Genomic DNA, 25831 nt, shown 5'->3' with positions numbered 1-25831 from the left:
GGCTGTTTTAGGAGATGAGGATGGATGGAGAATTTCGGATTTAGCATTTGCTATTTCGGTGGTATTTTGTATGTCGTATATGTCGTATTTAGCCGGGATTTCTCAAATATCTTTTATTCTTTTATTTATTTTAGGGTCCGCGATGGAGGGGTGGGGGGGGGGAAGTGATTTGGGTCAACGGTACAAAGTGCATCGGGTTAGGGTTAGTGTGGGTGATGCTCTTGGGGGGGTGCTGAAGTGGGTGGCAACCCGTTAACCCCGAGCCTCCAGTGCAAAAGCAGAGGAGGGATAGAAAGGGAAATCAAAGAAGACATCAGTAATCATCAGTAAGATGGTAGATCATTTGGGAGGAAAATGACGCCAAATGACCAAAAATGAACCGAAAATGACCAGGGCCGTGAAAGATTAAAACGGAAAGCCGCGAAGGGGGGGGGGAAGGGTGATACAGCCGGAACAGACAGCATCCATCCCATGATACCGGCGGTGTTTGTCACCTGTGCACGAGTCATGACTCAGTGCTCGGAGAGTCCTGGCAGCACAAGCCGGAATGTATCAGATGGCCCCCGGATGGGGTTTAGGGTTACAGGCATACCAGAGACATGACCATAGAGACAATTCCTCTGTACGGATACATATTGTAGATAGGGACCCCACCACGACCAAGGACCCAAGGCGAGGCCCCATCATCTGTGGCGGAAAAGAAAGCCTATTTCTGTCCGTCCAGCAGGATCAAGGTGCATTAGTATCCCCGAGGGTTCCAAGGTTGAGATCAGCGAAAAGAGAGAAGGGGGGGGGACGGCTGCATGAGGAGAGCAGCAGGAGTGAGATCCGCCAATAAAACCATGAGGGTCGACGGTAGATGGGAACGATGGGCACGGTAAGATCACCGGCAAGCATGCAGAAGATGTACCCGTACCGAAGGACACTAGAGCGAAGAGAGTATGAGGCAGAAGTGCTGCAGCTGGCGGGGGGGGGGAAGGGCCCCGGAGATAGTAGCGATCGACACCGCAGGAAACGAAGCGGAATATCCAGACGTATCGTGTATCTTGGATGGCTGTACCTGTACCTGTGCCTGTGCCTGGCCCGATATGGGTGATATGGGTGAAAATAGATATTGTATCGTCCATGGGGCATACACGGGACGAAGATGGCGCATATACCGGAGAATATCAGGCTGCAGCACAGTGAATTCGGAGGCCAAGACGGAAGGACAGGTAAGCCCTGTCGACCCTTAGGACATTCAGTGCGTCTGCTCAGCGATGTCGTGCAGTGGAGTGGCGATCATGGAGGCGATCGACGGGGAGCTTGGCCCGTGCCGTGCAGGCGCAGCCTGGGGGGATTTCGGGAGAGCTCACCCTGCCCGGTACTCCTTCTAGCCCGATCGGGCCTGTTGCACCCCTCCTCGCCTTCCTGCTCACGTTGGTCCGTGACCCTCCGCAGGCTCCAGCGACAACCTCGCCCTGTCGCCGGGCTGAGTGAGGCGAGATCCAAAGCCACGTCGCGTCTTCAACAACCCCCCTTCCCTCTCCAGATCAACCCTCCACTTAGGTCACCGCACACACCACTGGGAAAATCCATACATAACAGCAGTATCACCGTGCGAAACGGATCTCAAGAATGTGGCGGCACGATGGGGGGGATGGAATGTGTCTGAGACAAGCGGCCAATGAATGACGAGCATCAACCACACCTTCCACTGTCTCGTTGCCCGCGCACCGCCGAAAGATGCAAAAACCGGTTGGCGACTGGTCTTTCTGACGCGGGACTGAGCCACAACGCGACCGGAGAGTTTCCATGCGCATCATTGGGAATGCATCTAAGCCACCCTATGTCCGGGGAGAAGTATGCGAGACACAGGAGATAGGAGAGGTAGCGATGGCACTAGGATACGAGACTAGTGTCCTTAGTGTAGCTAGTATACGACTAGACCAGAAATTAAACCCTAGATCATCCTGATCGTCTTCGACTCGACCATGAGTCTACTGACTATATTCGTCAACATGCATGATAGCCTGATCTCCGTGGTGTACGGAGGAGAAAATGGCACCGTGGATCTCCTCCACGTCCCGTCCCGTCAAGGTTCGGAGAGTATCGCCGAGACTCCCACGGTTGACGCAAGGAGGCCCGCATCGACCGTGGATGAGATAGGAGATATGCACTTACGCAGTCCGGCATATGATGTACGTAGTACCCTTGTTCTCCATACCCCGACTCCACCACGCGGTATATTCATAGCCCAACCACCCGCCAATGCCAAACACCCAAACACCCAAACTATAAACCCAGCCGTATCGGTGCACAGGGCCCTGAGATGACGTCGATTGCATCCGGGCCATGCCGCACCTCCAGAGACCAGACCCCTGGTGCCGGGATGTACATCGATTCTACTGTTTCTGGAGCCCGCGCAATCCTCATGCGAGTCGGACATACGACGGAGGCATCCACCACGTCCCTTCCACGCAACCACCCGCCCGAATCAAAAGATAAAGAATGAGGGCAGTTAAAGGGGGGGGATGTTACCCAAGGGCCCGCCGTTCGGAGTGCAGGACCTTTTGGGCTATCGGACAATTCGCCAGTGTCGCACAGTCGGGTAGCCACAACGCCAAAGTTATGCAACATTGCATCGACTAAGGGCTTAGTCCTGCGTCTAGCTAGACTCGCTGGCCTAGCTTGTTCCTTCCAGGGAGCGTTTCCGATACGGGCATCGGCCAATGGAGCCGCCGGTGAGAGGGGAAATAGGAAGGGAGGGCAGAAAAGAGGGGCGCAATATATTTGCACTCTATCGGCCAGATGCGCTTCTGCAGACTAAGTCGACTAACTTGGGGGAGGAGTGGGCTCCGCCAATGCTGGGGCGGGGAAGTGGGATTCACGGACGATTTTCACACCGATCGCCACAGGGTGCGCACCGGCCAGAGCGGTGATCGACATGGTCGAAAAGGCCGACTGTGGAAGACTGGTGGTGTTGGTGATCATGATCATGATCGTGAAATAGTGGCATAGTGGACTGGCTTGCCAGTGTGGATAGGCTTGTATATGGAAGCTTTGCGGGAAGTCCCAGGTGGACTTGGCCGCATGAGATGCTCGAGACTCAACCATGGACACCGGCTGGGAAGGAGGATAGTAGAAAAGCAAAGCAGTAGAAGCGCCCGTCCTCATGATAGGCATAGCGAAGAGTGGAAGTACATCGCGGTCCACAGGGAAGCCGCCATGAGTGAAGCATACTCCGAAGTATACTGCGAGACTGCGCACTAAACACGCTAAACACGCTAGAGGGTGGAGGCCTCGCAGGTGACGGGAATGCGGAGTGGTCTGTGCCCACCCACTTCGGCCTAGCCCCTTTGACTCTCCAACTTCACCTTTGGGACTCTCGACCAGGCCGTCAGCAACAGCCTTCGCAGTTATCGCAGGCATTTGCAAATCCCGCTGAGACCCTAGCTCGGTCCGAAACGACCCGTCATCTGACAACCTCGTCTTCCACCCCCAGGCCGATCCAAGCTGGTCGCATCGGTAGCTCCACGCCATCTCGTCATCCGCCCATCCGCTTCCCCCCCCCCTTCAGCTCTCGACCACACCTCATAAGATCCCATAGCGCAGCGCTTCCTGGTCCAATCACCACCGCTCCCCTATCAGCCGTGATCGCCGACCCCTCCTCTGGGTCTTGTCGTGCTCCGAAGGTTCAACGTCCCTTCCCTCCGCTTAGTGACTCCGGCGCGTCCATCCCCCGTTGACGTCGTACGCTTCTCGGTCCGCCCCTGCCGCTTTCAGAACAAGGGCCCCCCAGCACCCCCTCAGCAACCCCCTTTCCCGGGGCAGAGATACTCCGAAGGGCCTCGTGGGGATTGTACGCTGAAAGACCCGGCTGTTTCAGGCTCCCGAGAGAGCCCCAAGTCATCGAAGAAGGCAACCGCCAGGGACTCACCGTGAGCTGATCGGGTGGATCGCCCGCCAGGAAGGTTTTCGATAGGCTTGCGCATCATCTACCAGCTGCGCGGCCTCCTACCAATCCGCATCTGCCCCCATATCGCGCCGCGGGTTAGGGCTTGGGCGTCGCCAACAACCGTTCATTGCTCTCTCGGCACGAGCACCTGGGGTACCGGTCAGGACCGCTAGGCAAAGTCAGGCTGAAGTGCCGTTCCTAGGGAAACCGAAATCGACGTTCGGCGAGGGCGTCATCTGCCTCTCGCAGGCTTGCGCTAGTCTCTAGTTCCCTCTGCCCAGCCAATCCTCTGGGCCGCTGCTCATCATCCGGCGCAGATCATCCTGCACTCCATCGTGCATAGTCCCTGCAGACGTTTTCATTTGGCTGGAGCCGTGCAGTACTGCTCTTGCTGTGTGTCCACTTTTCTTTTTGATTTCCTGAGCCACGGACCTTGCCTGCAAATAGACCGAGGCCGTGCACGCTGCCCTGTCTTACCCGCTTCGTTCTGCCATTCCTTTCCCGTTCAATAGGGATCTGCTATCGGAGTGTGTCTAGCGGTCGTCACTAGAAGACTAGCTTTGAGCAACTATGGCGAACAATTCTTTCCGCGACTCAGTCAACTCACTGGGCTGGTCGCGCAGAGACCCGGATTTTCCCGTCCGCACAAATGCGTCTGCAGAAACGCCGTTTCTCTCGCGACTGCAGTCGCTGAACCCATTCGGCCAGGGAGGCTACGTCCAACTTCCCACTCACAATGAAGGCCCCGGCGCACCACTGCCGGCAGCAACTCGGCGAGAGGAAGAAGAGGGCTTCTTTGCCCGTAAGTTAATTGTTTCCTTTTCTTTCTTCCTTGTTTCTGCGATCTCCGTCCACCTGGACTCGTGACCCTTAATCCACGAACGTACCATCCATGATGCCCTACATGTGATGCAGGTGACGAGGACGCAGTTCCTGCGCCGGGAAGGAGTCCACCTTTGCCATGCCATGCTTGTCTTCACGGTGGAGATCCGACAGGAGACAAGCTCGCAACCTTGACACATAACGTAGGCTAACTGAGACAACAATAGTGAGTCGATGGGATCGTCTGCTCATCTTCGGCGCCTGCAACCTGGGCGCCGCCGTCTGCTTCATGATCTGCTTCTTCCTCTTCCCCGTCCTCACGCTCAAGCCCCGCAAATTCGCCATCTTGTAAGTATATCTGTGTCCGCACCACCTCTCCAAACCCCGTCCTGCTCTACCCTACCCGCAGTTCTATCTGCTGCAGCTGTAGCTTGCATGGTTAGCCTCTCATTCCCGCCCACTTCCTCGTGCAATTGCCCATGCCCAACCTTGCCCATACCAACCCTCCCGTTTCCCCTCCGGGCTCTGCCGTGCATAGCTACTCCCCTCCACTCACTACCAAATCCCGCACCATGATCCCGGTCACCTGCAAGCCCTCGCTCAGGCCATGTGCAAGTTCGTGTGGCCGCGCACGACGTATCCCATTCGCCGGCTCCCCGAACTATGCGCCCGCCTGCGCCGCATGCCAAGCCCCGCCCTCCACGCAAGATGCGCGCGTCCTCAATGCATGTTCAGCTTCGCGACACTTACTTATTTTTTTCTCTTTGTCTAGGTGGTCTGTCGGCTCGGCCCTGTTTTTGCTATCATGGGCCGTCCTCATGGGACCCTGGTCGTACGCTAAGCATCTGGTCTCGGGATCACGGTTACCCTTTACGGCGGCGTATTTCGGGTCTATTGCGCTGACGCTGTACTTTGCCATCGGGGTATGTATTCTTGGTTTTCTCTTCTTGCTGTATTTTTCGAGATCATTCTGGTTTTTGTTGTGGCTTCCATCGTGTTTTTGCGCTTTGCCGTTTCGCTGTCGACCATCTTCACCATCTGTCTGGCTGTCGATCTATCTTGTTCCACGCCCCGCTCCCGGCATCACTGGTCGCCCGTCGTCGTACTGGTACGATGGTTGCACGGCGCGCTCGGGAAAAAAAGGGGGAATCCTGCAGTGTGACGTGCCTGCACCTGTCACGCCGATACTTCGATAGCAGTATGGCCCTTCGCCTAGCGCTCTCGGTGCAGGCACCTTGGCTCGGGATGGCTAAGGCCGCTGGTCTCGGTGATATCGATCTCACCTCGACCCTCGCCCACCGGCCCCCCATGCAACCATATCGACATCCTGCGTGACGGGCACGACCAAAAAGCAGATTGCCCTAACGGCGCTGTATCACAGACGCGGAGGCGGACGCTTCATCCTCGAGACAAGTCTCACTGTCCCTGTCCCTGTCGCTGTCCGTGGCCTTTGATGCACTGCCCGAGCCTGTCTTTGTGGTTGAGCGCGACCTCGTGCCTATCGCCATTGCAGTGTCGAGACTATCCCCTATCCCCAATCCCCCCTACCCCGTGTCTTGCTGCTTGCGTTTCTTCTGTTTCTGCGAAATCACCGGCTAACCCCTCCCAGCTGCAAAGCCTTTTCCTTACCCTCATCTCCTCGATCTTCCAGCTCGCCGCCCTGGTCTGGTATCTCGTCAGCTACTTCCCCATGGGCAGCACGGGGCTGCAGTACATGGGCCGATTCGGTGCCTCGCGGGTGTCGGCTTGGGTGAGTGGTTGAACATAGTATTCAGCGCGGGAAGGATGTTGAGCCGGACGACATGGGTAATGCTTTGCCCGGCACCTTCAGGTGTTGTTTCTCTCCTCTCTCCTCCTTGGTTCTTCTTCTTGGTGCTTGTATATGTAGGAGTCGCAGTAGATAGATGCGAGAGTGTTAGCCATGCTGTCCTTCTCGGGCGCCAGGCGTATGGCCGCACTCTCTACTTATTAAGAGAAGTGATCATTGATGCATACCGGCGATACAGCATACGTTTCATTGTTTTTACGTTTGGTAGACCGTATCTAAGTGCCGATTCATCTGCGAATGCAGTACGCGGCTATGATGCCAATGCAAAGGCAACCCGCATATGAAACGATATTGACACAACGCCTCAAGACACACGACCCCGATCCAACTCTCATCTCAGTACTGGCCCCGCATCATGGCCAACCCGACCGATCCATCAACAAGCTTCACCCCCGGCACCTCCGCCTCGAATATGCCTGTCTCCCCACCCGATCCAAACTCATGCCACCGCTGCAGCAAATCGTTACTCTCCTTCGGCTTGACATCCTGCGAGGCCGTTCCAACAGTGATATGCGGGATCGCGTTCGCGCACGGGAGCGCCTCCGCGACCTGGTCCGCGCCCTCGCCCTCGCCCGGCAGGATGCGCACGACGAACGCCATGATCCGCCGGTCCCAAACAAGCCGCTCGAGCCGCACCTGGGCGCGGCCGAGATTGGGCGGGTTGTTGACGGCATCGGGCACGGGGGCCGCGGTCAGGACGTCGATGTACTGCTTCGCGAAGCGGTCCCAAACGGCGGCGTGGTCTTTCTTCGCGGCGCGGTGGATAAGTGTGACATGGAAGGCAGGCTGGATGCGCCGCGAGTTAACGAGCTGGTGGTAGAGGCGAGCTGTCTCTGGGGATGCGTTGGCGAAGAGGGCGTGCAGGGTGGATGTGATGTCGGAGGGTGGGACGGAGATGCTGAAGTACTCGATTTTACGGGCCAGAGTAGCGGGGGCCATGCCGCTGGTCCAGGTCTGCGAGGCCTGTGGTGCATATGCCGGCCCGTTCTTCTTGTCCATGGAGTTTACATTCTGGTATCCCTTGCTCAGGTCTTCCTTGACTTCGTAGTCGGCGATGGCGGCGTCGAGTGCGGCGTCGAGGTCGTCTGGGGAAGGCATGTTTGGAACCAGGCGGGGGTATGCAGCATGTAGAGCGGCGACGACGGTCTCCAGGTTCTGGCGGGAGGAGGCGCAGACGTCGAGGCCGATAACGTGCTGGAAGTGCATGTCCGGATCCCGATCTACGTTGATGCCCTCGAAGCGGGCCAGGAATCCGTCCATGATGCCGATAATTTCTTCCCGGCTCTTAGTACCGGCGCGAATAGTCTGGTGGTTGTCGCCACGATCCAGCACTCGCTTCCGAGTGACCTCTTTGATGGATGGGAGTAGCTCGGGCTTGGGCTCATGGACGTAATGGAGGGCAACAAATTGGGTATCAGGAATCACGGGGAAAATGTCTTCCATGAGCTGCTTTCGCTCGCGGCGCTGGTGGTTGTTTCGGTCTGCGATCACGACTGGATGCATAGCCAGGGCCTTGGTAATCTCAAAGGCAAACTTCTTCGGCTTGGCCTTCTGTTTGGGGATGTTGTCGTTCTGGATATGAGCCCATCCAAAGAGGTGCACAAGAGCAAGTGCAACGGTTGTCTTTCCGCACCCCAAGGACGCAACGGGCGCAATGACAACGTTGTTAGTGGTCTCCTTGCCCTTGTGGTCGTCTTCCTGCATGGCAATAATATCAGAGCCCTTCAATCCCCGTTCCTTTAGGAACTTCTCGCGCAACGAAATGATCCCGTGGTTGTGATTATATTCCTGTGTGAGCTTAGGATCCCTGATGAATTCTCTTCGCGCGAACTGGAGATACTCCTCCGTGATCTTCTCGTGCTTCCTGATCTTGGGCAGTTTCCCGGAGATAACCGCCTTGGTGCACTCCCGCCACTGGCGGTACATCAAGTACGGCTCCTCGAACTTATACTTGAAGAACCAGTCCCGGTAGCCGCTATCGCGGTCGCTGATCTGACATCGGACCACAAAGCCCTCAGTCTCGCGGTTGTCCCAGGTTCCTGTTTCGGCGCATCCCTCGAGGAACTCCTTCACAGACTCGATGTCGTCGTACGTCACGTACTTCGCCTTCTTGAACCCCCATGCATCCGCAAACTCATGTACCTTGTCTCCGGACATTGTGGCAAACTCAGGCTGATTGTAGTTGAGGCCATGGATGTAGATGCCAGCGGCAGCTTCGTCGTACGCCAAAACATGCTCCTCGAAGCTGTCGTCGCAAAGTTCTCCAACGGCCGTGACATTCATCTCGCGGAGAGTCCTGGCAAGGTCCTTGGAAGACTTGCCCACAGTCGAGACATGCCGTTCCACCCATCCCTCGCCAGCCTTGGCATGGCTCACGTTGGTATCGGAGCGGACGCCGGTGGAGTGCTTGCTGCAGACCAGCAATTTACCGTCTTCCATGCCCGAGATGAAGATTATGCAACCGTTCTCCTTCACACTCAGCTCGTACGGACCTCGGGTTTTGTTCTCAATATTCCTCCACTCTGTGTCGCTGGTCTCGTTCACATTAAAGAACTTGTCGTAGCCGCGCACCGCGATCTCGGGGGTGTTATCTTTCCGTCGAGTTGTGAACAGGCCTCGGGCATATGTGGGCAGATCCGGGCGCCTGTAATCCCAGTCCATAAACTTCCATGAGTCCACCGTGACACCCTTAGTGCCCTCGACTGTGAAGGTGGACTTTTTGCACGTGTAGCTCCGCTTCTTGCTACCCTTGTCCTGCTTCCGGGCCTCTTCTAGGTCGCACACAAGCTGTGCGACCTGCGACGGGTCCTGTGTCGCCATATCAACAGGTTGGTGGAGGTTTGTTTTCTTAGTGGTCGGAGGAATCTTCGCGGGAGTGGAGTGGGAATCAAAACGGCGGGCGGGATGGAGGGGGAAAGCGAGGTGGGGTGCGAGGTCAAGGAGCGAAGAACAAAGAGCGAAGGCGCGCTGGCTGTTACTCGCTCTATTGTTGCCAGGCAATTGCCTTAAGAACCAGCAGTCGATCGCACCTGCGTCAAGCCCGTGAAACAAGCAGCTCGCAAGCTCACGAAAAATTGAGTCATTGGCGAAGAGTCTCAGCCTGCGGGGAGCCAAAGAGGCAAGGCGGCCAGCCTTATCGCATATTTTTCCCCGCCGAAATTCTCCAGCTCCGCCTCACTGCAACTTTTTTACGGCACTGACTCATTGCTTCGTCTTCTATTCATTTCACTCAGTGACTCACTGCAGGGCGCAATCATGGCCCAGTCCAATCCCTACCTCTTGGCCTGCGACAATCCGTCAGCTCTGCTCGAACTCCTGCGCGCCAACCCCGGGATCGCTTCCTCCCAGGACGAACACGGATACTCCCTGCTTCACGCCGCCGCGTCCTACGGCCATGTCGACCTACTGCGTGCCCTGGTGCAGGAGTTCCATGTCGATGTCAACCTCCTCGACGAAGACGGCGAGACCTGCCTGTTCGTGGCCGAGACTACCAAAATCGCCCGATGCTTAGTCGAGGACCTTGGCGTGGACTATAACAAAACGAACGACGAAGGTTTCAAGGCCTATGAGAAGATGGAGGCCGACGACGAGTTCCCTCAGGTGGTCGCCTACCTCCGCGAAGTCGCTGGAGTCCCTGCCGCGGCGGCTGCAGACCCTTCTGCAGGCCCGTTGAATGCCCCGCCACCCATTCCGGGCAACATGCAGGTGAACATTGGTACAATGTCGGAAGAGGAGGCCAGCGCTGGCGAAACTGAGGTTGATCCCGAGTTCAAGCGTCGAATCGATGAGCTGGCTGCTCGCGAGGACTTCCACAGCGAGGCCACACAAGAGCAGCTGCGTGCGTTGGTCATGGATGCCATTACGGGCTCCAGCTTTGAGACTGCGGATCGGGAAACCCGGAGGAGGAAGGAGTAGATGCATTGAATGTTGGTTTCTGGCTTTTGTTCCTATACCCCTCTTGTCCGCCTGGCATGGTTCTGCTGGCGAGGCATACCTGCCTACTCGATGGGTCGGGCCCATGCAGCCCTGCAAGCGTGATAAACATGATGCTGCCCAGCCTAGGGTTCAGCGCTGTACTGAATACGATGAAATGAATGACACATCCAAGAATCCATGAATCTTCACGTAGTGCTATGTATCTCCGTTGCACTTGCATCACGAACGCCTTATCGACTGCGCTTATCGGTGGCGGCGACTAGCCAAGCTTAAGGTAAGCTGCCCGCATCTCCAACTTCCACTCTCCGAACCCCACACGTTCTGCACGTTCTACACGTCACCTTCGCCATGTCTCAGCCAGCCTCGCCATATCCCACCCAATCATCCTTCTACTCAACGCCTCCAATAATGAACCCATCCATCAATCCCGACACCCCTCCCCCTCCACCCCCTAAACCCAGCAGTCATGAAGCCAGCCGAGGAGGCACCCCCCAAAACAGATCCTCAATGTCAACGCCCCTGCAAGCACAGCCTGGGCACCGGCCCGATCCCCCGGCTTCGAGCATCCAAGCCCAATACCAAATCACTTCTCCATCAGCCCCTCTTCCAGCACCTCCTTCCATCGAAGAGGGCTGGTTACCAGACATCGTGAAGGACAAATCGTAAGATCGGCACACTCCGAGAAAGAGAACCGCTTCCTAACGAACCCACCAGAACGATCGATCTCCAATCAATTCTCAAAGACCCAACGCTCCTCTCCGCCCTCTCGGCCCGACACCCTTCCCACACAACCCGCCAACAGAACCTTGAGTCCCTCATCCAAGTAAACAAAGACCTTGCAACCCGCCTCATCGACCTCCAGAACCACGTGTCGGACCTGCACGCCCAGACGGAGACTATGCTTATGACCCATCAATCCCTTGAAGTGTCATGGCGCAAGAAGCAGACCGAAATGGATGCCGCGCTGGCGCCGTGGTCACCCAAGGCGCTGTACCAGCGGCTCAGCGCGGCCATCGTGGAGCAGGAGGCGGTTTGCCAGGCGGTGGAGGAGAGCTTTCTTGATGGGAATCATCAAGGGCGGGCGACGGAGAAGGAGATTACGGATTGGGTGCGGCGGGTTAGGGCCGAAGCGGCCAAGTTGGCGGCGAGGAAGGAGGCGAAGGCGCGCTGGGACGAGGGGAGGGTTGGAGGGTGGCGTTGATGACTGTTTCTACCTTACAGGCACTGCTAATCCAGCTTGGTTCTATATAGAGGGCGCCAATTTTGTCCCATCATGATGCTATGCCGCCTCCGAATTTACATGATCCTTCATCATTGCATTGTATAGCAAGTGTACTATCCAGAATCTTTCATGTATTTATACATAACATCAGGAAATCTTGCGCTTCCAGAGCGTTTGGAGGTATATATTGACTGGTTTCAAATTCTACGATTGGTCATCTTGTTGGTATAGAAGTCTTCTCATCACACTCAATCTTCGATTTGATCGGCTTTCCTGAACCGACAGCCCAAGCACTAGCCGTGCCTTGTAAGCCCCGATGTCAGCACAGTGCGCTCAGGCATCCGTCACTGCTGTTCACTTTCGTGTTTCCTCGCCTTCTGGCTCTTTCCAAGCACAATCGTGCTCAAGTCGCCGACAGGGATCGTCAAAGGGAAGTCGACGGCTTCGAAGATCTGGGCAATGAAAATCCACCAAATTGGTATGCAGAGTGCTAGATTGAAGGCTCCAGCAACCTGGTTGAATAGTTAGTGACAATTTACAGACGTAGTTAGTAGTTGGACTCTGTACCTTCTGCAAACTAGCCGCCGAGGCAACATTACCCAGGGCAAGCTGAAAGAATGTCGCGGCAAACAATGCAAAGGTGATGACCAGCAGGAACAATGCAAGGAAGAGGCAAACATTTGTACGAATGGAACAGATAACATAGATGGAGGTCAGAACGGCGAGACAGACAAAATAGAGGCCTGGATAAAATGGACGGTCAGGAAATCATACCACCCCAGACGGAATAGGAATTGGTGTTGACAAACCAGTAGTCGCGGCAAACTCTGGAGTCTGCATTCCCTCTAATGAATTTCCGGTAGGCGAGTAATTGGTTCCAACTGCGTAGAATGGCATCTGAGATGTGCCCTGGACAACCCAGAAGGTTCCTGAGCATAGTGTATCGTATTAGCTCTCCCCTCTTTGCCTGGAGATGACCCCATGGGCACTACCGTATGTGAAGAAAAGGGCACACGAGAAAGTATTCCCGATAATCCACTCGCCCACAGCCCCCAATATTTGTACCATACCACCAAAGAAAATGAAGACGGGTCTTGTGATGGACTACATTAGCACTCTTTTCCTGTCGGCACTCCAAACAACAATGTTATCACGTACAGGATGGCCCCACCGTTTCCGCCTGAGCCTCGCCAACCCATTGTCTCCATCGCAGCTGGCGTCGCAGCGAGCAAGAAACCCATCAGCGAAATGGGAGTCGGGTTACCAAATGTGCGACGCAAGTTGCCCGCCGTAGGCAACTTCGGGCTTAAATAAAGCTTTTCAAATGCATCGCGTGGAATAGGAAGCAATACACTTTCGGCCGTCTGGATGCGACGAAGCATCTCGACGTTCGAAGAGTCTTTCTTGTCACTAATGTTATCGTCAGACATATTGGAAATGTAGAGTTATTCAATCGTGTAGATAGATGAACTCCGAATTCAATAGAGCGGACCGCAAATGACACCGTAGGAGAAAAATGGAGAATGAGATATCCAGATTTCACCCTAATCATCCGCGGGAAGCAGATCTTATATTCCCGTCAACCCACCGCATACTCACAGTCCCAACCAATGCTCCATGCCGTACGCAACATCTGCCCAACCCCAGACTCCAATCTAGGCCCCTATTCCACCGCCTGGGGTAACTCCAAATCAGATCCCGGCGCCTGAAGCTAAATTTCGATACAGATCCATTCTAGGGGGTCTTGCATGGCTTGCAGCAAGAAATCAGGGCATAGCTAGGGGGTCAATTGAGGACTCTCATTCGCATGACTCGGTGTCGCACCAGCCCCGGAGGCAAGCGGGTCCCGAATACACATGTTCTGTGGGGAAGTAGTGCGGGGATAATCAGTTCTTGCCCCCAGACTGGGTCCTTCCCCGCAACATAACCCCAGAAGCCCGAGGGAGTTGCAGGTTTCCGTTTGTCCAGTCGGCTGCATGGAGTGTTCCTCCTTTTCATGGGGGTTGTGAGTGGCTAGGCTAGTTCGGTCCTACGGAGGTTTAAGGTTGCACAGCCCAGACTTGCCCTGGCTTTGGTGGTGTTGGAGTAAGATCTATTTAAAAGCTTTACTTTACCATGTCTTGGGGGGATTTCTATGGATGTTATGCCCGGAGCTGTGTGTATGCTCCAGAATCAGGTCTATTATGGGAGACTGCCGATGGTGGTTCCGGGGCCCTCACCTCCTCACCTCCTGAGCCATATACTCGTGGTTCCGCACTAGTGGCATTTACCATCCACCCTGCCCATACCGTTGAGAAAAGGGGCCTCGGTCTCCGTCTCGACCTTCAAGGTAGAAATCTTATTCTGTGCACAGGCCCATCTTATTTGCGGAGGAAACCTTTCATCATGAACGAATAAGCCCCTTTTCTCAACATGCTAGCCATCCGGGTCCCCAAGGCAAGTTGTTGCACACTATTTACCAGCTAACCCCATGCTGCGGAGCAACTCCGACCACAGATGTGCACAGCGTGCATCGGAACATTACAATGTGCACAAATTTGTGAACTGCGTGGTGAGGTTCCTAAATGAACCAATCTTGTTCATATCGGCGTGTATTTGCGTGAGGAAATATGCATCTTTCCTACTAAAGAGCATATCTATTGACCTTCCGAATGAGCCTTGAGTAACAGAGTTCAGCGAAGTGGCGGGCACTGGTCTTTATACTCTATATTGAGTTTGATTCCATAACGCCCCTTCCTTCCGTCAGCCAGCGGACTACCCGGAGAAACCCCGCGCAACCTTAAATAAGCAACCGCGGCACTTGTTGGCGGCGCAACTCCCTCAATCCTTCCACTTTGTGATAAGCCATCCCTGCCAAGGCACCGGGACCAAGCCGAGCCGCGTTCGTAACTGGGCCAGTCCGGCCAGTTGTGTTCACGATAAGCTGGGTGCCTATGAGGCGGAGATGTGAGCTGATACTAACGTGATCGGGAAGGTGGCTGGGTCGATCCCGCCGCCATGGGGTGGAAGTATACCCCCGGAACGGTCACCCCCGACCTGCAGTAGTCACCAAGCGAGACGCTTGGTAATCGTTAGTTGAGCAAACTCCCCCCATGTTTGATAAGATAGATTGTCCCCCGCCCTTGATAACGCTTTAGTCGGCCGCGTGGACGAATCCTAACCACTCTGGAAAGCTGAGCTCGGCCGTGATGGTTGATTGCGATAACTGCTCACCGTTCTTTTCCCCCATTTACGTAACTATCAGACGCTCCGCATCTCCCACAATGTGGCTTGGGTCTGACGACGTTGAATGCAACTGTTCTACCCCGGACAGAGCTCTGTCTGGTTGGTGCTATGGGCGTGATAAGAGCAGGATAATGTAGGGACACGGGTCGGAATGCAATGCAGAGCGATGATAGCAATAGGACTCCGGTTCCACCGGGATTCTAATTAGGTCCAATGTAAAATGCTTAAGTACAAAGCGATGAAAAGGCGTTGAGCATTGAGCTATCATCTCAGATAAGTCGCCTCTAGCCGATCCGATCCAACAATGCGAGATTATCTTCGCCACATTCTAGTCGGATTAAGCGTGTCGGGCCTTGGATGGGCCGCTGCTGTGCAGCGCGATGTTGAGGTCCTCCGTTTTCATGACCTTGGAGGCGTAACAGCGGACTCCCTGCACAACGTCCATGTGGATTTCCTTGACGAATCCTTCGAAGGACATCTGAAGCTTGTCTATGGAGGGTGCGATATTGAAAGCCCTGTTCATGGACATCATGAGGTTGGCAGCATGTTCATCAAACGGGACGCAAGGCCAGACCGATTCGTCTGGATAACCCCTGCCGATGCACCTCATGCACACTGCCTTCATGCGTTCTCCGGATCGACATCGCTTGGCCGATCCTCGCCAATCGCAGTAACCTATTCCATTGCCAAGCGCGAGAGCATTGCAGATGTGGCCGACACAATGGGCCCCTGGTTCGATGGGGTCGCTTACATGAAGTCTAAGAAAAACAGTGCCACCTTCGCCTCCAAGGCGAAGAACACATCGGTCGCCATTCTCGGAGGTGGCATGTCTGGGCTCATGACAAGCCACTTGCTCGAGTCTGTTGGGATCCACAACTGGCACATCTTCGAATCGTCCGAGCGCGTTGGCGGACGTATTCGCACCAAGTATCTGAACAACACTCGCCCAGATCAGTACCAGTATCAGGAGATGGGCCCGATGAGATTCCCCGTTAGCATAACCTATGCGGATACCAATGAGACCCTCGAAATCATGGATCACCGCATGGTCTTCCAGCTTGCCGGTGTGCTCAACCAGATGAATGCTGATAGACCCGATCTTCAAGTCAACTTCATTCCTTGGGTCCAAAGCAGCCCAAATGTCCCGGCCGCCTCAGGTGGAAACCGTTTACCTGATGGGCGGATTCCCACCGTAGCTCAGGTCGCAGCCAACTCCTCGCTTGTCTACACGGCCGCATCGTCCAATGCAACGGCCGTTGCTGATGCCGAAGCCGCTTATGCAAACTACACCGCACTGGATGACCGAGCTACGATCCGTGCAATTGCAACCAACATGTACCAGGCCCATAAAAAGGCTGTTGAGGATGGCATGTTCCATTGGTCTGAAGCCGGATACTTGCGCTATGCCCTGGGTAATAACGCCAACATCACTGATTATGTGGCAGGGACAACTGACTCTCCTATCTGGGGGGACTTTTACGACGGTGTCTACTTTACTGCGACTAAATGGCGCACCATCGACAAGGGTCTGGAGTCCCTGCCGCGCGCCTTCTACCCCCACGTCGCGGACAAGGTTACTTTCAACCGTACCGTTCAAGGTCTAATCTACAATGAGACCACTGGCAAAATTTCGGTTGCTTGGCGGGACGACCCCTTGAAGATGACTCCCGAAACGGCGGAATTTGACTATGCAGTTGTTGCAGTGCCCTTCAGCAAAGTCCGGCTTTGGGATCTGCCCCGATACTCCTCCCTCCTCAGCCGCGCCATCTCATCCCTGAACTACGACCCCGCCTGCAAGTTGGCTCTGCTGTACAAGACTCGCTTCTGGGAGCACATGGAGAATCCTATCTTCGGCGGCTGCGGCGCTGTGGATATATCAGGCGTGGGAAGCGTCTGCTACCCATCGTATAATATGAACGGCACCGGACCGGGGGTAATTCTCTCCTCATATATTTCCGGCACTCTAGCGCGCTCTGCAGCAGCTCTCAACCCTGAAGAGCACGTCGCACTCATTCAGCGCGCAATGGTCGAAGTACACGGTGACATCGCTGCTGAGCAGTTCACTGGCATTTACGACCGCCAATGCTGGGAGTTCGACCGACACCAGGCCGGTGCGTGGGCGGATCCGCTTGTCGGGCAGCAGGAGCTGTACCTACCGGCATACTATCAGACGGAATTCAAGACCATTTTCATCGGCGAGCATACGAGCTACACGCACGCATGGATATTTTCGGCGCTGGATTCTGCCGTACGGGGGACGACTCAATTGTTACTGGATCTGGGGCTAGTTGATGAGGCCAAGTCTATTGTTGAGACATGGATGGGAAGGTGGATTAAGCTGTGAGAGATGATTGCTTGAGACTCCCATGTTATTCTGACGGACGTACGTCTTCGTAGTTGGGATGCTTCAGATCCCGTATGTGACGCCGCACACTGCCAGTGGTATGTTCCCTCTTCTCTTCTCTTCTCCTTCCTTAGCTAGAGATTCTGCGATTATTTCGTTACACTACATTTCTTTCGCTCGTTTCCCCTGCTGCCCTTGCGCCACCAGGGTATGCCACTGCTATCATATTCTCATGGATATATTCTATTGAGTATGAGGACGTGATCAGCAGTACTATTGTTGGATTAATATCTAGATAAATATATATCGATTTCTACCAGTGTGACTGTTTTCTTCCCCGTATAAGGTTCCGAGGTGTTTCATCGTTTTCAAACACAAAACTCGAAACATTATTGAACCACTCATGGGGAAACCTCTTCCCCCTTCCAATCCCAACACCTTCCCCTCCCACCATCAAAGTCGGATGGGAGTCGCGCAATAACATTCAACAACCGATCCGCCGCATCCAATGGTTCCAGCATATCTCTACCTTTCCAGAATTCCTTCGTAAAATCCGTCTTCACAGTACCAGGATGCAGCGCCACTGCAATGGCCCTCTCAGCACATCGACTACGCAGATACAAGTCAAACGTCTTGACAATCTGGTATACAGAAGCTTTACTCGCGCGGTAGGAGTACCAGCCACCCGAAGCATTGTCGGAGATCGACCCGACGCGGGCAGCCATCATGGCATAGACGGCATGCGACGGCAGCTTCAGTTGGTCGTCTGTGACCGGGAACGCAGACCCAGACTTGTTTGGAAGAAATGGAGAGAGATGCTTCATAAGGAGTAGCGGACCGAGGGCGTTCACTTTGAAGCTGTCCAATGCGCTGGCGCCATCGATTTGAGAAGGCGATTTCTCAACGTAGAGAATGCCTGGTACCGTTAGAGCGAGGCGCAGTGGTGTGTTTGGATATTCTCTGCGGATGGTATCCGCCATTGATGATATTGTGGATTCATCTGTGATCACAGTTAGACAAGTGTGGGTTATTGTTCTTGTTCGGCCGTGCATACCTTTGACATCGACTTCCAATATGCGCAGTCGTTTTTCTGCATTGGAAGGTAGCCCCTTGCTAGAAAGGAGCCTTTCTCGGACTTCATCACAGTTCTTGCGCGCTGTTGCCACCACAGGGAGACTAGTCTGAGATAGTAATGTCTGGGCAAGGGCGAAGCCAATCCCACGCGATGCAGGTGTCACCAGTGCAAATCCAGACGCAGCCGACGCCATGCCAATTTTGATTTGATATTGGATGTTGGAGTAAACACGGGTGGGGATCAACAGCTCGGTTCAAATGTTCATGCTATATGACGTAATCGGTTCTAAAACTTAATTCGAACCAGCTTGATTTGTTTAATTCTACGTCTGTGGGTAGATACCTAGTATTATGAACGTACTGTAGGCTTGCTTTTCTACTTGTATGTTGAATCACAATTCGGGGCCGCTGCGCCCTCGTAAGGAAGGCGGAATTCGCGGCCCCTGCAACCTTGGCTTTCCAGCCTTTCCAGCCCCCTTGCCCCTGCCGAATGCTCGACACATGGTCTCACCAATGAGCACTGATCGTCTCTCGAACACTGATGCCGAGGCAACGTACATCCACCAGGCCTAGATCCCGATTATGCTGCGTCACCTGCAAGTTGGTGCTTTCACTCGGACGTGCAAGGGCCAAGCCGACTTGATACAGGGCACGACACATCAATCTCAACAGACACCGTAGATCTGAAACGAAACACGGCGATCGCGGGATTTTCGGGGTTCGCACCATTATAGAATGATTCGACGGTATGGTTTTTGTCACAAATTAGTCTAGGAATTGCGGCTTGCATCGTTCTCTTCAGACAGACAGTTTCTAGTTATTACGTAGTCTATTTATTTTCGGTGCACATGCATTTGGAGCGCATTCTTCGGTAGCATTAAAGTAAATCCAGTGCAGGAAATCAGCAACCGCAACATATCATCAATTTGACATGATCACTTCGCCATTTTTGTTATTTTCCCTCCAGATCGGTAAAGAATTCTCGGCCAAACTCCCCACTAGCATCACTGAATCGGATCTTCTTGTTGATATACTGGATTTTCTCCATGTCATGGGGACCCAGTTTGAAGTCGCCTTCAAGGTTCGACTTGATTCGCGACGGAGTTTTGGACTTCGGAAGGACAGAGTGCCCTTGAGTGACGCCCCAGGCTAGATTTAATCGCACGGTTAGAATTTTCCTGTTAGTCTTGCTATATGACTCACCGAGGGCTACCTGAGCAGGGCTCTTCTCGTATTGCTTGCCAATCTCAGCCAAGATGGGCTCGTCGATCAGCTTCCCAACACCCTTGTCATCATATAACGCATTTTGATTCCCGAAGGGAGAATAGTGTGTAACATGAATCCCTTTAGCACGGTGCCATGCTGTGAACTCATTCTGCTGAAGCCAGGGATGGCACTCCATCTGGTGGACAGCCGGAACAACGGAGGTGTTCTGTAGGAGCCGCTCCATCTCAGCCTTGGAGAAGTTTGAGACACCAATTGCTTTGACTTTCCCGGTTTTCAGCAGCGCTTCCATTGCTTTGTAGGTCTACAAAAAGAGTCAGCGTAATCAGCAGAAGAAATATAATCGCATGTGTTCCATACATCAACGATATCGATGTTCTCCAAGATGTAGTTGCCGTTCTGTTTCGGAAATAGGTCTTCTCCGCGTTTCCAGGCAACCGGCCAATGCATCAGGTACAAATCCACGTAGTCTAGTTCTAAATCGCTAAGGGATTGCTGCAGCGCTGAAGCCACGTCGTCTGGGTGGTGCTTGTTGTTCCAGAGCTTGGTGGTGATGAAAAGATCTTTGCGCGGAACACCACTTTTCTTGATCGCTTTACCGACAGCTTTCTCGGTGAGATAGCTGTTGCATTGTTTAGTCAGTGTCTGAGGAGACCTGACGTCCCATGTCAAATTTTCCACTCACACTCGCGCCGTATCGATGTGCCGGTAGCCAGCCTGGATCGCGTTGACCACGGCATCTTCCTGAGCGTGCTCGTCTTGCCAAGTCCCAAAGCCAATCGCTGGGATCTCTGCTCCGGTATTCAATTTAAATCTGGTAGTCATCTCGATAGATGTATCCTCAATAGGCACGATGACTGAGAGAAATCCAGAAGGTGGAGGACACCGGTCGCACAGAAAATGGTTGACGTGACCCACCCAACGCCAACGTCAAACTGACGGCGTTAATGACGTCCGGATGAGGCCGGAAGCTGAAAGCTAGCTACTCTGTAAAAAAGCATCTCATTCTAGTCAACTAACCATCATCGAACATTTTAGGGGCCATGATTTTGGGAATATCTTTCTCATTCGGCCAATTGCTGTACGGCAAGAACAAATATGTCTACAGACGGCATTATTACTCCCGAGTGAACAGAGAGAGAAAATATCTTTCTTTTTTCTCACTGCCGAGCTTATCCTGCTCCGTCTGTTATTTGCCGACCGTTTCACGTCTTTGGCTAACGCCCCCCACCCAAAGACAGCCTAGCTTCACGCTTTCCTTGACTTATTCCCTCACACTGCGCTTGTAAAACTCCTCTACTGGTCCATTATAGTATCTGTGTGCATGTAGCAACCAGTTGAGTGCACCAAGCACAAAAGCAATTCCAAGGATGACACATGTGTAATCTGCAGTCACTTGTCAGCTGTGACTCTACTTGACATTTTCGGCTTCATTCTCGATATTCCCTTATTTTGGCGAATTGTGCGATAGATAGAATGCTCACTTACTCATCGAAAAAGAGTCGGTTGGGACGAAAATGGGGAAATTGAAAAAGATGAGCGTGACAATGGTGAACACCACAACGTATATATTGGCCAGCCAACCCAGGATCTCAGGTAGCTTGAAAGCTCGCTTTGTCGGCAAAAATCGCTTCGACAGTTTCTGGTATAGCAGCAGTACAACAGGGATCACAAATGACAGCTGTTGAAGAATGACGGCTGATCCAATGAGCGCATTCACCGCTAGCAGAATGGGAAGAGGTATTAGTCGCTGGATACCTATCTTGCTTGGATGGGAGAAGGATAGAAGGATATTCGTGTTCTAGCAGCGTAGGTAGGCAGCTTACCTGTGGCGGAGCCCAGATAGATCAGACCGCAAATAAACACCAGAGACCAGGTGAGAATTAGTGCAAAAATAGGGACATCGAGTTTGGAATGAACCCGTTGCAGGTACTTTGAGAAGACAAGGCCTTCATCACGCGCAAAGGACCATGCCAGCCGAATAGAGGTCTCTTGCACAGCAATGATGATAAACACCCCCACGATCACCATGAGTATTGAAAATGCATTGGCCATTGTTGTTGATCGCAAAATCTGAACATTGAGAAGATAAGGGATCCATCTAGTGGAACTATTGGTCAGAAAGTTGTCCGCCAGCAGAGCATCAAGGAAGGACTCACCCGTCCGCGTTCATTACTCCAATATCTGTAATTCCGTAGAGCAACGCAACGGTGTAGGCGAACCCAGTGACGAACCCATTTCCAATCGCCGCTAACATCGTCCGGGGTACTGTTCGTTCTGGCTCGGTACATTCTTCCGCCATATGCATGGAGGCATCCAGGCCGATATACATATAACAGGATGTAGAAAGTCCGGATAGGAAGCAAACTCCGTCAGGCCAGCCGGTTTCGTTAATAAATGTGACCCATACGAAGGTACTCGACTGTTTCGGGTGCGACCGGGCAAGTAGTGAGACAAAAGAAATCAAGAACATGGAAATTGTCATAAAAAATGTTTCCCGGGTTCGTTAGTGTCGACAACGAAAGAAACGCAAGTGCGATCGCTTGCTTTGCTTACATCCAATACTATGCGTCCAGGGGGCGCGCTTCAAAGCGAGCACATTGTACAGAAAAGCAAACAACGCCATTCCCTCATAAACCAAGAATATCTGCCAGTCTTGGACGACAAATCCATCGTGAGTAGCCGCAACCACTACCATCAAAGTCTCGGCAATGATCATCGTCACCGACACGCCGATGGCAATCCATGAGAAAATCCCTAGGAGACCACTTGCGTAGGAAATCCCGCGCCTGAATCTTGGAGGGGACAGAATTGAAGCGAAGTGGTACTGCCCTCCGGCCGTGGGGTAGACCGATGCCAATTCGGCCAGAGAGGATGCGATCGCAAAATATGCTGTTGTACTGATAATGATAGAATAGACCAAAGTGACGGGACCTCCCTGCAGAAGTGCAAGCTGAAGGCTGGCTGAAACTCCAGCCCAGCTATTGCAGACTACAAAAGCCATGCATAAGAGAGTCACTGCGTTAAACTGCACCCCGTTTTGGTGAATTGATGGCACTGTTTTCTACGGAAGAATTTGATCCTGTAACGGGCATATGGTGTGTTTTCTCGGCCAATTTTGTGCCATCTAACAAGAGAATGGATCAGTAAAGGGGTAGAGTAGGTTCATGGGGCATTCTCATACTATGATAGTTATCGCTTGTATCTATCATCAGAATAATTGCGCAGAGGAAGGCAAAGAGAGCTGGAAGGGAGCAGCTAGTTTTTCAATGAATATTGCTTGGGTCAATTTCCCCACTGTCGTCTTGTTGAACTTGAACTTCAAGTGAAGGGGCGGTCTAATTCCCCCTGAATATACGCGATCATCACTATACTACTGTCACCACCTGGTGCGCTGCTAGTCTAATTTGAGTGTGATGGGATATGGGCATGCATGTCCTTCTTCTCTTAATGGGCCATTCGCCCAAGAACCCTGCAACCTGCATCCATCACTAGTGCTAGATACGTGTCGGTTACCGACTTTGCCTTCTTGCATGGCAGAGACGATAAGCATTGATTGACCGCGCTCATCAACCTTAAAGTCTCAGGAAGCGACCCCCACATTTGAATATCGATTGCAGTTAACTTTAAGAGGTCAATTGGTGGCGCGGCTCGGTAGAGCGGCCCGCTGACCACGGGTGCTCGGGGGCTGGCCAGCCTGGAGACTCGGTCGCGCGGCTGCAGATCGGCGGCTACAGATACTTGGAGTGGAGCTACATGATCTAGATCGCCCTGCTGGTATAGCGCACCCGTGGCCCGCTTCAACATTCCTGGCCGTTACCAAATTCAGATTGTTGTGCACGTGTTTGCCTGCACGAAAGACGTGTGGTGTAGAGCTGCATAGGTGCAATCATGTCAGGCCGAAGATAGCTTTGAACGTTCTTTCTCTCGCACAGCGTTTCATAAGGATGCATGTATCTTGGCATTTGCGACACGTAACTGGCACTCGACCTGACAGTCTCTCTCCTACCATGATAGGCTTCATTTCTCACGGAATCTTATAGCTAGGCTCAAAGCTCTCTTCTCAGTGCTTTCACGACTTGAGCGCCTCCTCGCTGACCCGAGCGCACAGCGCCCTCCATATATCCTCGCCATACATTGGAAGTCTCAGTGCCCACAAAATGAACGTCCCCAAAAGGGGCTGCAAGCTCGGTGCCCACCGCTGTCAAGATACCTGGTGTCATGACTGGACAAGGTGCGCCAAGGAAGAATGCCTGCTTGGTCCACTCCATTTCTAGTGAGTTTATCGGCGCAGGAATGATGCCATCCACATACTTGCCAAAGATTTGGCTGAACTGGTCCCAGGCTTGCTGGTGACGACCTGCCTTGGATAACTTTGACCACTTTCTCCCCTTTTCGCCAACAATAAAGCAAGTGATAGACCATTGATCATCTGCGGGTATGCTGGTATCCCTTGTGAAGCTGATGGGACCAATTTCTGAATCAAAAATGCCGGAAAAGCCGGCAGTCTGCCACCAAGGCTCCTTGAAAACGAAGACCGTCTTGCTGTAGTAGCCCAAAACGGTATTTTCACTCAGGGCTGCTTTCTTGTTAGACAAAGGAGGGTTGAACGTAATAGTCGGATATAAGGTAGTCGGAATGGAGACAATCGCATGCCGACCGAAGAAGGACTCCCCAGCTTGGGTCAAGACAGCAACACTATGGTGGCCTGGAGATTGATCAATCGAAGCAACGGGCTTCGATAAGAAAACGCAGTGGGGACCCAGCTCGTCCGCCATCCTTTGCGCAATTGTTTGGTTACCTGGTCTATCAGCATTTGCGAAGAGCACGGGCCGACTGCGATCTGATAGAACAAGACGTTGAATGAAAAAGCTTACCCTGTCGATTCCTCAGATATTGACCCCCATCTTTTCCATCCGACAAGAGATTGTCGATACCACAGCCGCTCTTAAAGTAATGCAGCATGTAAAGAGCGCTCACTTCAGCACTTTCCACCCCGAGCAGTGCGGTGGAAATCAAATCAGCAAATCTAATGGCTTGCTCGGATTGAGTCTTTCGAACACAGAACTCCCCGAACGTCAGTTGATCGATTTCTGTCGCACCGGGTGATTTGACAGGATCGTTCAAATCCACCACCGCGGATTCATTTCTAAAAATCTCCGCGAGCTGTAGGAGCAGCTCAGGGTTGCCCTTCATGATGCCAGATTATGAGTCTCATGTTTTATATTCAGAGTCTAGTTGGGAGTAAAGCAGAACTCACCGGGAGCTGTCCATAGGGCACCTTCTCCAAGCCACCGTCCGCAGTTTGAATAAGAGAATTGCCACACGCGCGTTGGACCTCGGTATCCATGCCATATTTTTTAACGAGCTTGAACATCTCACTTTGGTTCGTGTCATTAATCCAGGCTGCTCCTAGGTCATTGTATCCTTTTTCGGAGGACTTCATGGTGAGTGTCTTCCCACCAACGCGATTGGTGGCCTCCAGAACACAGACGCTGAACCCACCAGCTCGAACTGCATGGGCTGCCTGCAGGCCACTCAGGCCAGCGCCAACGACGACCACGTCATACACTTTTTTGGATGTCATTCTGGCTTGGGCAGAAAAACAAAGCACCAAAGGCTTGGAAGGGGTGGAGGGGGGAAGGGGGTTCACAAATGAGGATAGAGACACGAGTCAGTTCAAAGGTTGGATACTTGTCAGAATGCCTTTATAGCTCACAAGGGATTGTGAGCTGATCGAGAGAAGGCGGTTGGTTGGTTGAATACGTGGATCGGCCCGCCGAGCGATGGGTCAAGCGGGGTTATTTCCCAACTTTATCTCCAGCCGCGCTTATGGTGCCCTGTGCTGACGGCACGCCTCGCGTTTTGGTGACGTTCATGCAAACTGCAAATTTATCACAGTGCTAGATGGTACCCACCGAACCATTCGGCAATATACTCCCGTCAGCCTTCTAGCCAATTTGAACACCCCCCTGAAGTAGGGATTCTTGGGTTCCGGAGATCGAGAACAGAACTATATAACAAGTAAAGGTAACTGCCGTCTGTCAATCATACACAAAGGACTTGTTCCATCTCCAATGTCTGCTCATCGCAGATCCCTGCGTACTCTACAGAAACTCACTTCCCTTGGGGGTTTAGACCATTTCATCAAGAAGTCCGGTTCCAATTGATTCACAAACCGCCCTGAAATGAAGTACATTCCATTTCCCAAACACGCGA

General features: G+C 53.1%; 12 protein-coding genes across 12 annotated transcripts; 5 read left to right on the top strand and 7 right to left on the bottom strand.

The window, feature by feature from the left end:
• Window positions 1–1973: 1973 nt before the first annotated feature.
• N7482_007481 (uncharacterized protein) lies at window positions 1974–2494 on the top strand (the record flags this gene model as incomplete). Its single annotated transcript, XM_056689606.1, has 2 exons — window positions 1974–2180; window positions 2303–2494. The coding sequence occupies 2 exons, from the start codon at window positions 1974–1976 to the stop codon at window positions 2492–2494; spliced, it is 399 nt and encodes a 132-aa protein (XP_056542035.1).
• A 320-nt stretch (window positions 2495–2814) lies between these two features.
• Window positions 2815–3411, bottom strand: N7482_007480 (uncharacterized protein; the record flags this gene model as incomplete). The annotated part of the gene is made up of 1 exon (XM_056689605.1): window positions 2815–3411. One exon carries the CDS (start codon window positions 3409–3411, stop codon window positions 2815–2817), a length of 597 nt encoding a protein of 198 aa, XP_056542034.1.
• Window positions 3412–4507: 1096 nt separating this feature from the next.
• Window positions 4508–6521, top strand: N7482_007479 (putative Golgi traffic protein SFT2; the record flags this gene model as incomplete). The annotated part of the gene is made up of 4 exons (XM_056689604.1): window positions 4508–4739; window positions 4987–5107; window positions 5298–5682; window positions 6369–6521. The coding sequence occupies 4 exons, from the start codon at window positions 4508–4510 to the stop codon at window positions 6519–6521; spliced, it is 891 nt and encodes a 296-aa protein (XP_056542033.1).
• A 402-nt stretch (window positions 6522–6923) lies between these two features.
• N7482_007478 (tRNA ligase) lies at window positions 6924–9407 on the bottom strand (the record flags this gene model as incomplete). Its single annotated transcript, XM_056689603.1, has 1 exon — window positions 6924–9407. The coding sequence occupies one exon, from the start codon at window positions 9405–9407 to the stop codon at window positions 6924–6926; it is 2484 nt and encodes an 827-aa protein (XP_056542032.1).
• A 435-nt stretch (window positions 9408–9842) lies between these two features.
• N7482_007477 (ankyrin repeat protein) lies at window positions 9843–10502 on the top strand (the record flags this gene model as incomplete). Its single annotated transcript, XM_056689602.1, has 1 exon — window positions 9843–10502. The coding sequence occupies one exon, from the start codon at window positions 9843–9845 to the stop codon at window positions 10500–10502; it is 660 nt and encodes a 219-aa protein (XP_056542031.1).
• Window positions 10503–10871: 369 nt separating this feature from the next.
• Window positions 10872–11724, top strand: N7482_007476 (vacuolar protein sorting family 37 protein; the record flags this gene model as incomplete). Its single annotated transcript, XM_056689601.1, has 2 exons — window positions 10872–11185; window positions 11238–11724. The coding sequence occupies 2 exons, from the start codon at window positions 10872–10874 to the stop codon at window positions 11722–11724; spliced, it is 801 nt and encodes a 266-aa protein (XP_056542030.1).
• A 365-nt stretch (window positions 11725–12089) lies between these two features.
• N7482_007475 (putative plasma membrane ammonium transporter (Ato3)) lies at window positions 12090–13175 on the bottom strand (the record flags this gene model as incomplete). Its single annotated transcript, XM_056689600.1, has 5 exons — window positions 12090–12257; window positions 12313–12488; window positions 12555–12674; window positions 12738–12838; window positions 12904–13175. The coding sequence occupies 5 exons, from the start codon at window positions 13173–13175 to the stop codon at window positions 12090–12092; spliced, it is 837 nt and encodes a 278-aa protein (XP_056542029.1).
• A 2099-nt stretch (window positions 13176–15274) lies between these two features.
• Window positions 15275–17314, top strand: N7482_007474 (flavin monoamine oxidase family protein; the record flags this gene model as incomplete). Its single annotated transcript, XM_056689599.1, has 1 exon — window positions 15275–17314. One exon carries the CDS (start codon window positions 15275–15277, stop codon window positions 17312–17314), a length of 2040 nt encoding a protein of 679 aa, XP_056542028.1.
• Window positions 17315–17715: 401 nt separating this feature from the next.
• Window positions 17716–18582, bottom strand: N7482_007473 (uncharacterized protein; the record flags this gene model as incomplete). Its single annotated transcript, XM_056689598.1, has 2 exons — window positions 17716–18314; window positions 18369–18582. 2 exons carry the CDS (start codon window positions 18580–18582, stop codon window positions 17716–17718), a joined length of 813 nt encoding a protein of 270 aa, XP_056542027.1.
• Window positions 18583–19340: 758 nt separating this feature from the next.
• N7482_007472 (aldo/keto reductase) lies at window positions 19341–20437 on the bottom strand (the record flags this gene model as incomplete). Its single annotated transcript, XM_056689597.1, has 4 exons — window positions 19341–19537; window positions 19592–19916; window positions 19973–20234; window positions 20298–20437. The coding sequence occupies 4 exons, from the start codon at window positions 20435–20437 to the stop codon at window positions 19341–19343; spliced, it is 924 nt and encodes a 307-aa protein (XP_056542026.1).
• Window positions 20438–21092: 655 nt separating this feature from the next.
• Window positions 21093–22085, bottom strand: N7482_007471 (uncharacterized protein; the record flags this gene model as incomplete). The annotated part of the gene is made up of 3 exons (XM_056689596.1): window positions 21093–21334; window positions 21439–21722; window positions 21772–22085. The coding sequence occupies 3 exons, from the start codon at window positions 22083–22085 to the stop codon at window positions 21093–21095; spliced, it is 840 nt and encodes a 279-aa protein (XP_056542025.1).
• A 1576-nt stretch (window positions 22086–23661) lies between these two features.
• N7482_007470 (flavin monoamine oxidase family protein) lies at window positions 23662–25199 on the bottom strand (the record flags this gene model as incomplete). Its single annotated transcript, XM_056689595.1, has 3 exons — window positions 23662–24413; window positions 24490–24802; window positions 24873–25199. 3 exons carry the CDS (start codon window positions 25197–25199, stop codon window positions 23662–23664), a joined length of 1392 nt encoding a protein of 463 aa, XP_056542024.1.
• Window positions 25200–25831: the final 632 nt, after the last annotated feature.

The sequence above is a fragment of the Penicillium canariense genome, assembly GCF_028826845.1.
Source record: "Penicillium canariense strain IBT 26290 chromosome Unknown utg000004l_segment0_segment0, whole genome shotgun sequence".
In the NCBI taxonomy this organism is placed as follows: domain Eukaryota; kingdom Fungi; phylum Ascomycota; class Eurotiomycetes; order Eurotiales; family Aspergillaceae; genus Penicillium; species Penicillium canariense.
Note: the sequence above shows the minus strand (reverse complement) of the source record. Positions and strands in the feature narration are given on the sequence as shown.